Source organism: Molossus molossus, unplaced genomic scaffold, assembly GCF_014108415.1.
Source record: "Molossus molossus isolate mMolMol1 unplaced genomic scaffold, mMolMol1.p scaffold_m16_p_3, whole genome shotgun sequence".
NCBI lineage: Eukaryota > Metazoa > Chordata > Mammalia > Chiroptera > Molossidae > Molossus > Molossus molossus.
The window spans coordinates 131,123,975-131,133,599 of NW_023425366.1; the positions used below are offsets into that span (position 1 = coordinate 131,123,975).

Consider the following 9,625-nt stretch of genomic DNA (forward strand, 5'->3'; position numbering starts at 1 on the left):
AGTTTCCCCCACTGTGAAAATGAAGATTATATTCTCTTCCTCATAGGATTGTAGTGGGTTAAATGTGACCATTTGTCAATCTCCTCAGTGCACATAGGTAATTTAAAAGATACTGCTGCTATCAATGTATATTTTTTAAGTCCTCACCTGAGGATATTTTTCTATTTATCTTCAGATAGAGTGGGAGGGAGGGAGAGAGAGAAACATTGATGTGAGAGGGACGTATAGACTGGTTGCCTTCTGCATGACCCCAACCAGGGCTGGGGACACACTGCAACCGAGAGGTACGTGTAATTGACTGGAATCGAACCTGCGATTCATTGGTCCATGGGCCGAGGCACTAACCACTGAGCAACCAGCCAGGGCATCAATACATATTTTAGAATCTCCTCTAACATGGACCAGCTAGATGGGCCCTTTGCCTTCTTCCTTTCCATTTCATGCTCTGGTCATTGAGAGTCCAGAACAGGACGCCCTTCTCTGCGAAATCTTCCCATGGGGTGGCCTTGGAGTCTGACCCACTGCCAAGCAGTGAAGAAAGCCGTTTTCTGATGTGTGTGAGCCCTGACAGTCCTGGTGGGTGTGAGGTAGGAAGGCGAGGCCGTGCGCCTGCAGCCCATGTCCCACAGCTGTCAGTTCCCCTCGGCCGTCCCCCTTCTTTTTCCCTGCTCAACTCCAGTCCACCCGTCCTCTCCCCAAGAGGCAATTCTGTCTCAGCAGACAGGTACTAGCCTGATTGTCACTGCACAGACTGCCTGAGAGACAGAAGCAGCTTCCTGATTCCTCTTTGGGCCAGAGCATCCACAGGGACTGCAGCCTAGGACTGCCCTCAGCCCAGCAATGCCAGCTCCAGGCCTGGGCTAGGCAGGCAGCCAAGCCCATCCCCAGGAACAGCAGCCAGGCTGCCCAGGGGAGGAGGGAGGCTGCAGGCTGCTGTGCAGGGAGGGAGGAGCAGCTGGAGCTGGACTGGAGGAGAGAACCTGGAGGCTGATCTTGGTCCAGCATAGGCTAAGCAGTTACTGTCTTCCATATTTCAGGTAAACCCCAAGCTACAACCCTGTCTGCAAGTAGGTTTCCTGGGTGTTTTTTTTTTTTATTCTTTCTGCCCTTCCTTTTTCCCCACCCCTCCTTGTCCCTGGCTCCATTAAACTCATTGTTGCTACTTAGCTGAAGCAGGGAGCAGAGTCACTTACTCTGAGAACAGGAGAGCTGCTGCGGGCACCTGGGGAGTTCTGCACTCCTGCTCCAGCCGGCAGAGCTGGGCTGGTGACAGAAAGGGGCACTGTTCTACAAGGGAGGCTGGATTCTGTCACTGGCTTTCTGGTGTTAGCAACTGTAATAAAGGCTGGCAACTGCCGAGTACTTTCTATGAGCCAGGTATTGGGCAGAGCATTTTACATGGATTATCTCATTCACTCCACCCACCGTCCAATTTTAGAGTCACCTGCTGACAGCCACACAGCTACTACCCTCCCCATCACTCAGATCCAGGTCTGTCTACCCCCAGAGCTCACCTCTTGATTATCTCCTGCTCCTCCCTTGGCAGCTGCTTGACCCTGGTGTACCTCCATTTCTTTTCTTAGGAAGTGGGGGTGCTGACTCCTCTGAGCTCCATGTGTGTCTGTCGTAATGTACTAACAGTTACAGAGTGGAACTCACTAATAGTGATGATGGTACTGAGGACATCTGACTGCAGCGCCCAGACTGTGCACTGTGGAGTAAGAGCAGGAGACTACTTGGGAGGGCAGTTCCATTGAATGAGTATACACGAGTAGCCGTAAATCCTGTAGAGTGAGGACTAAGAGGAAAGGGAAGGAGTCTGGACCTGGCTGGAGGTTTGCCCCACTGGACAGGGAGTGACCTGAATGTGATCTGAATGTCCACAGGGCATAGCACATACCTAGCTTGTCTTACTGTATGGAGAACATGATCCCCAGGTATTTCTGGGCAGTGGTGCCTTTGAGCAGGGTCAGTGCTGTGGTTCGAGAGACTGTTTGTGACCGAGACCCAAGTGCATGAGTTGAGGCAGGGGTAGGCATCCTGGCTGGGCCTGGGGAAGCAGAAGCCTGGGTGGAGCCCATTGTTCAGATGGGACAAGCCGGGGCTTCTATTAGTCTAACCAGATACTAATTGGCTATTAATAACTGTCATATCAAGTGTGTGTGTGTGGGGGGGGGGTGCACAGTATGTGTTGACAGGACCCCTTTGTCTGCATTTCCTACAGTGAGGGAGATAACATTTTGCAGGTTGAGGAAGTACAGGTTTTGATCAGGGTCAAACAGCCTGTGGCAGAGCTGGGTTGTGATCTCAGAGCTGGAGCTTTGAGCCATGCTGGTGGACAGAAACACTACAGGGCAGGGCCTCTGGACTCACTGTAGTCCCCAGCCCTGGGGAGGCTGAGCCCCAGGGCATCCTGTCTACCTGGGTCTCCATGGAGGGCTCCCCTGGGAGAGGGCAGTAGGTAGGACACCCTTCTTGAGCCCTGGGCACAGACCATGTGTTCTCTTTCCAGTGGCTGACTTGCTGCTCTGGGGTTGCTGTGGTGCTACTCCTGAGCTCGGGGCCCTTCTGCCAGTGGGCTTTCCCTAGGTGCACTGATGAGGGTGGGCTCAGCAGTGTTACCTGGTGGTAAGGGTCAGGGTTTCTGAAGCCAGGCACCAGGTTTTTTGTTTATGATCTTTGGTAATTTGCCTTGCACCTCAGTTGTCTTATCCTTAAACGGGGTTGTGGTGAGGATATATGAGTTTTAATGTCCATAAAGGGCTTACTTAGCCTAGTGCCAGGTGTGACATCAAGTGCTCAGTGATTGATAACTGCTGTTATTAACTATTAGCCAACAGCTAGTGGGTCCAGGGAAAATTTCAACTCCAAACACTCGAAGGAAGTGTGGCTAGCCTGGGACACAGGCTGGGTGCCGTGAGCGAGCCTGGGGAAGGCTCTGGGAGCAGAACTGTTTCCTGAAGAGAAGTAGCCGTGTAGAAGGAGCCTGTCGAATAATCAGGGCCGGGGTGGGGGGAGGGTGTCCTCACCATCAGATGTGAAAATATTTCTTCTGGCCTGACCCTGTTTCAGAGACAGGACAGAGTGGGATGTGGGCCCTCGCCAATGGACCCTCTGGCTAAATGGATCTCCCTCCTTCTTCTCTGCTGTTTGGCATGTTAAAAGCCTTCAGATTTTAGCTGGTTCTGCTGTGTCAGATCATCAAAGATGCTCTTAACACGGAGGGCTGGGTGGGAAGAGGGATTTGGGCCTCTTTGGCAGGCCTACCTGTTTTCCCCTCCTACTTGAAGGTCTTGTCACTAGGGTGTAGAGGAAGCTGGTACAATGCCTGGCATAGGTGGGTTAGATAGAGGCCAGGAAACCCTCCTGACCTGCTTGGTACCTGGGCCTCCCTCCACAACAGGACCTGAGCAGCAAACCCTGCTGAGCCAGTGCTCTGGGGAATTATATTCTGGGAATCAGCTGCCAGTCTGCGAGTGTGTGGAGTGTGTGTGTTTGGGCCTTTTGTTTCTTTGAGCGCTCTAGTCTTTAGGAACACAAATCTGGGAAGCAGACCCTCCACATGGTCCAGTCCTGCTGGTTCCGAGATAATGCAGCTCCAACAGTCACTTCCCTTGTATGCGGGGCTTCCAAGGATTAACCCTTTCCCGCTGATTTTCAATAAGCTGTGCTTATGGCTTCGTAGCTATACTCTTAAAGCATAAAACAACTTAATAATTATGAGGGTCTGTCATTTTTCACACCAAAAACCCTTATCAGGGGTTCCATATGTTTTTGAAGCCAAAGTGAAACTGGAGTCCTTTGAGGGCCTGTATAGACACATCTCTGCTCATTTGTTCTCTTTGAGGGTGGAGAGTGGGGCACACCCTGATACGATATGAATCTCCAATAACTGCAGACGTGATTCTGGTCTTTGTTTTAAACATGTACACCCTGACATACCTTTTGAATTCTTTTTGAAGATGACCCCAAATTTAACCAGGCACTATTTGGAGGAAGCTCAAGTTCTTTCTATAAAGTTCAAAGCTCCAACCTTCTGTAAAAGCACCCTCTGCCCTACTGCCCGTCTCCTGAGAGCTCTGAATTTGGATCATGAAGGTCTCTGAAAGCTCCTTAGAGCTTGGGAGGCACTGGTACTGGCTGGTTGGTCCACTTTCCTTCTTAGGCTCTGGCTTCTGATCTGAATTCTGTTAACATGGGAACTTCAGTGGCTACAGCTATTACAGCAAGTGGTAAAATGTGTCCCAGTACAGGTGCTCCTGCACCTACAATGGCTTATGTCCTGACACACCCATCACAAGCTGAAACCCTCGTAAGTCACAGTGCATTTAATACACCTAACCTACTAGAATCCTAGCTTAGCCTCATCTACCTTAAACGTGCTCAGAACTCTTACATTAGCCTACAGAGTCATCTAACACAAAGCCTGTTTTATAACAAAGTGTATTGCACGTAATTTATTATACACACAGCTTTGCACCTTTGTAAGTTGAATCATCATAAGTTAGGGATCGTCTGTAGTAAATTGTAGATGGATCTTCTTCTAGTGAGCTAGTTGAAAGTAAGAATAAGAGTCCTTCCGGCCCATGTGGCTCAGTGGATTGAGTGCCATCCCATGGACTGAGAAGTCTGGGTTCAATTCCTGGTCAGGGCACATGCCCGGGTTGCAGGCTCGATCCCCAATGGGGTGTGTGCAGGAGGTGGCTGATCAATGTTTTGCTCACATCGATGTTTCTATTTCTTTTTTCCTTCCTTTCTCTCTAAAAAAGTCAATAAAAACATATTTTTTAAAAATATAAGAGTCCTGAGTAGACAAGGTCTTCAGAGAAATCACCTCATTCCTGGCCGAAATTTCTAACAATTCTTTAAAAACACCTTTTAATTACATAGTAACCACCATGGTGAGTGTGTTGTGTCTCAGTGCGGACTTCTTTTTTCATGTAGCAGTTATCCTGCCATGTAGATTGGGTTTGGGTTGGTCTGCCCTCCTCGTAAGGTGGAGACACGCCTTGGAGGACTGAGCCTGCAGGCCTGTAGGACATGCACATTCCGTGTGAACTTGGCTCCATTCCCCCTGCATGCCACCGTGCAGGGCACCTGCGGTCTGGTCTGGGAACCCGGTGTGGACGGCAGGCCTGGTGGAGAGAGGACATTTCACGAGCTCTGTGGGAGGGGCCCAGCAAGGGCTCTGAAGAGACCAGAGACACATTTTACTTGGCTGTTTGGCTAGGACTCTGCTTGTAGTCTTGACTGAGAAAATCCTTTACCTCATGTTCAGGCTGTCATGAAACTGTAATTGTCTTGGATGTGGCCACCCTTTCCCCTGCTGGAAAAGGAAATCTGAGGATTTTGACATTAGAGACCAGAAGATTAACCTTTTATGTGCACCTTGTGGCTTTACTCGGGCCCAAATAACTAGCTTATGTGATGGCAAGTTGGCAAGATAGATTTCCTCTGGAATATTTCTGGTGAAACTGTAGTTTTCCTTGATGCATTCTGCACATGAACCAACCCCTTGGTAGCCTGTGTTGCTGTGAGTGTCAGGAATTGTCTGTATTGGGTCTCCACATGCGCTGGAGCCACTGCGTGTCCATGTGAAGGTATAGAGCTGCTTCCAAGGGAGGTGGAGATGTATTCGGAGTGTCTCCTGGTCCTGGGCTGGCTCCGTGCAGCCAGTCCTGGAGAGGAGCTTTCACGTCCCGTCTCTGTCCAGCGGTGACTGCTCTCCAATTTCCTTCCAGGTTGGCTGACTCCTCTGGCTGATGGCATGTTGAGATTCAAGGGCCAGTGGCAGCGAGGGCATCTGATCCAGAGGGGACCAGTCTAGAGTCCAGGCCACCAGTACCATGGGCCAGTGTGTCACCAAGTGCAAGAATCCCTCATCAACCCTGGGCAGCAAGAATGGAGACCGTGACCCCAGCAGCAAGTCACACAGCAAGCGAGGTGCAGGTCACCGTGAGGAACAGCCGCCAGCCTGTGGCAAGCCAGCGGGGGACATCCTCGTCAATGGGACCAAGAAGGCAGAGGCTGCCACTGAGGCCTGCCAGCTGCCAACGTCCTCAGGAGATGCTGGGAGGGAGCCCAAGTCCAATGCCGAGGAGTCTTCTTTGCAGAGGTTGGAAGAACTGTTCAGGCGCTACAAGGACGAGCGGGAGGATGCAATTTTGGAAGAAGGCATGGAGCGCTTTTGCAATGACCTATGTGTGGACCCCACGGAATTTCGAGTGCTGCTCTTGGCTTGGAAGTTCCAGGCTGCTACCATGTGCAAATTTACCAGGTTAGTCACACACCCTTTTTCAAGTGAGCAGAGGAGGACAGAGCACCACTGGGCGGTGGTCCCAGCTAGGGTAGAGCTGGGTTGGCTTCGTAGGGCTTGGGTACATCTTTTCTTTTTGTGTCAGTTTCTCTAAAGCTGCTCAGCCTCTGAATAACTAGGCGCTGACCCTCCTGGCCTGAAGTTAACGAGGCATAATCCATGTGAGCCCTGTTGCCACATTGCTGCCCAGCCTCGCTGCTGCCGCAGACCCTGCACTCCCTGCTTGTCCTTCACTCCTTCCTTCTCAGTGTTCCCTGTGCACCTGGCACAGTCCAGCACTTGGAATGCCCTCTGAGTGCGTGCCTCCATCACTGCACGAGGTGTGGCTCCCCTTCTGGCTCTCCACACAGCGCCCCAGCCGGCCCTGTTTTCAAGCAGTAATTGGACACACCGTCATGGTCATACATCCTTATAGAGGTTGTTTGTGTGGGAGGACGTAGCAGGATTACCTCAAAGCGCTGGGTGATAAATAAGAATTTACTCTGAGAGCCTCTCATATAATTTCTGGCCCCTTGGCAGGTTGCCCAGCAGACCTCAGAGGGCTTATGTCTTTAGTGGGTACAGCAGTCTCTGAGAAGATAATCATTGAGAGACCATGTTGTGAGCTACAAGTGGTGTACAGATGTTCAGCATCCATACACAAATTTTTTTTTAATAATAGAACTTTGATCTCTTGTGGCTCTAGAAATATCCCTTGGCAGTCACCAAGAACATTCCAAAAACAACCCTCAGAGAAGCAGAAGGAAGGGCCCATCTGGGAGGAGAGTCTGAAACTCAGTCAGTACTGCGGAATGGGAAGCAGGGCATGGAGCTGGCGTTTAGCTTTGAGAAGATGAATGAATGGAATGATAGGCCATTACAGCTGCCTGCCATGCGCCAGGCACTATTAGAAGCAGTTGACATGTATTAACTTGTCCTCACCCAAACTCTGTGAAGTAATGTGGTAGTCTCAGCATTTCACAGGTGAAGAAAAGAGCTCATTAGTGGAGGGATGGGAATTCACACCCAGGCCACCCAGCTTCAGAGCCATGGTGCCATCACTACACTGCATTGCCTCACTGGAGATTCTTGTTTATACTGATTAATTGTGCCCCTACTTCCTGTTGCAGGAAGGAGTTTTTTGATGGCTGCAAAGCAATAAGTGCAGACAGCATTGATGGGATCTGTGCACGGTTCCCTAGCCTCTTAACAGAAGCCAAACAAGAGGACAAGTTCAAGGATCTGTACCGGTTTACATTTCAGTTTGGCCTGGACTCTGAAGAGGGGCAGCGGTCATTGCATCGGGAAATAGCCATTGCCCTGTGGAAGCTGGTCTTTACCCAGAACAACCCTCCAGTGTTGGACCAGTGGCTACACTTCCTAACAGAGAACCCCTCGGGGGTCAAGGGCATCTCCCGGGACACTTGGAACATGTTCCTTAACTTCACTCAGGTGATTGGCCCCGACCTCAGCAACTACAGCGAAGATGAGGCCTGGCCAAGTCTCTTTGATACCTTTGTGGAGTGGGAGATGGAGCGGAGGAAAAGAGAAGGGGCGGGGGGAGGTGCACTCAGCTCAGGGCCCTTGGGCTTGTGTCCCCAGGAGCGGGCTTAGTGCTCTGCTCCAGGGCTGCAGGGGTCTGCGCCGCCCTGGAGCCACCCGAGGAGCTGGACCTTTCTGGAGATGACCGACGATCCGGATATTTTCTACTTCACACCTTGCTCTGCCTTGTATCTGAAAGGGCTCTAAAATGCTGTATCATGTTTTAGGCACTTTCTTCACTTTTTGGTTATTTTGGTTATTTCTTTTTGGGGGGGCATCCCCCAAAATATTTGAACCTGGCTACATGTTATGTATCTTTTGTTTTTGTTGTTTGTTTTTTAAGCCTTCAGATAGAATAAGCCTGCCATTTCTTGCACAAATAGATTTTTTTGTTGGGGGGAGGCGCAGAGCAGGATAGGGATGGGTGGTCAGGTTGAGCTCACATTACAAACATCAGTGCCAGGTCTCAGTTGTGCATATTGTTCTTCAGGGCAGGTCTGTACTGTGTAGTGCTGTTTACATGGTTGAATTGAGGTTGTAATAATTATTTTTGAAGATTTACACAGAGTTGAGTAGCAGTGTTAACTGTTAACCACGTTGCATTAATTCCCAGGTGAGTTAAAGCTCTTGGAGAGCCAGGGCCCGCCAAGAGTGTCTGTCGTCTGGTGACAGCCCCATTAAGCTAGTTTATCGGGAACCCTCTGTCCCGCATTCTAGCTCCTCCCTTTGACCCACTGCATTTCACGTTGAGCTCCTCCCCCAGCACGCGGCACCTGTCAGTCAAGTGAGCAGTGTTCTAGATCACGTGCTAACAACCACTTAGGCATTGACTGCAGAGAAAGCAGTGCTACCTCAGTTTTGCTGGAAGTAGACTTTGATAGGTTTTTTTTTTTTTTTTTGATGAATTTTCTGTATTTTCATGTTGTAAGTGGAAATACTTTTTTTTTTTCATTTGCCTCGGAGCCAAAGTTTCTGCTCCTGGTGGTTGGAAACTGCCTGCCGGCCACTGGACTTGAAGGAAAACTGTGGTATGGAGCTCTGCTTGAATACTTCCTTACATTTTTTTTGCGTATCATCAGCTTACTTGTCTGGCAAGTGCAGAAGCCTGGGGCTGGCCTGAACCCCGCCAAACAAACAGAAGTGTATTTATAGTTCCGCGTGCGCCCTCCCCTTCTCGCTGCACCATGTTGTCACAGCCCCGGCGTTATTTATTGTCTCTGTACTGTCAGGCTCATGTGGGGTGATGTGATGACTGTTTAGGTTTACATGACCCTCTTCTCCTTCCCCTCCCCCAAAACATGTATATATACATATATAAGATATGTATATATTTTACCTATATAAAATATATATATATACACGTATATGTATCTATATTCCCGTTTCTTTGCCTGCTACACTGGCCAGAGCGGAGGGAGCTGCCCTGTGTGGAAGGTATAGAGTGCCAGGGAGCATCAGGGTGAGGCTTTTGAATCTGAGTTTGGACCATTTTCACTAAAGAGAAGATGAGTTTTCTCAGCTCTTTCCTCACAAGAGGGAGGCCCAGCTCCCCAGACGTCTACGTGCTCGCTCCATGAGGCCAGCTGTGGACAAACTGCCACAGGAGTCGACTCTGGTCCTACCTCGTTTCAGTGGAGGGTCCTCTTGTTATTTTTCCATTTTAAAAAAATGTCCTTACAAAACTGTACTGGAAGGGTGGGTGGCAGGAACTTGTACAGTTCAGCTTCCAACATTTTGGAAAAGATTGAAAGGGAATCTTTTAAATAAAAACTTATAAAAACTATTTAT

The 9,625-nt window shown here is 49.7% G+C and overlaps 1 protein-coding gene across 2 annotated transcripts in view; it reads left to right on the forward strand.

Moving 5' to 3' along the window:
* Window positions 1-8,710, forward strand: part of DCUN1D3 (defective in cullin neddylation 1 domain containing 3) — a 34,039-nt gene extending 25,329 nt beyond the window's left edge. For both annotated transcript variants that reach the window (XM_036280636.1, XM_036280635.1), the window contains 2 exons: window positions 5,742-6,277; window positions 7,426-8,710. In XM_036280636.1, the coding sequence (XP_036136529.1) occupies window positions 5,847-6,277; window positions 7,426-7,909 (915 nt within the window). In that variant the 5' untranslated portion in view covers window positions 5,742-5,846 and the 3' untranslated portion in view covers window positions 7,910-8,710. The remainder of the gene's footprint in view (window positions 1-5,741; window positions 6,278-7,425) is intronic.
* Window positions 8,711-9,625: the final 915 nt, after the last annotated feature.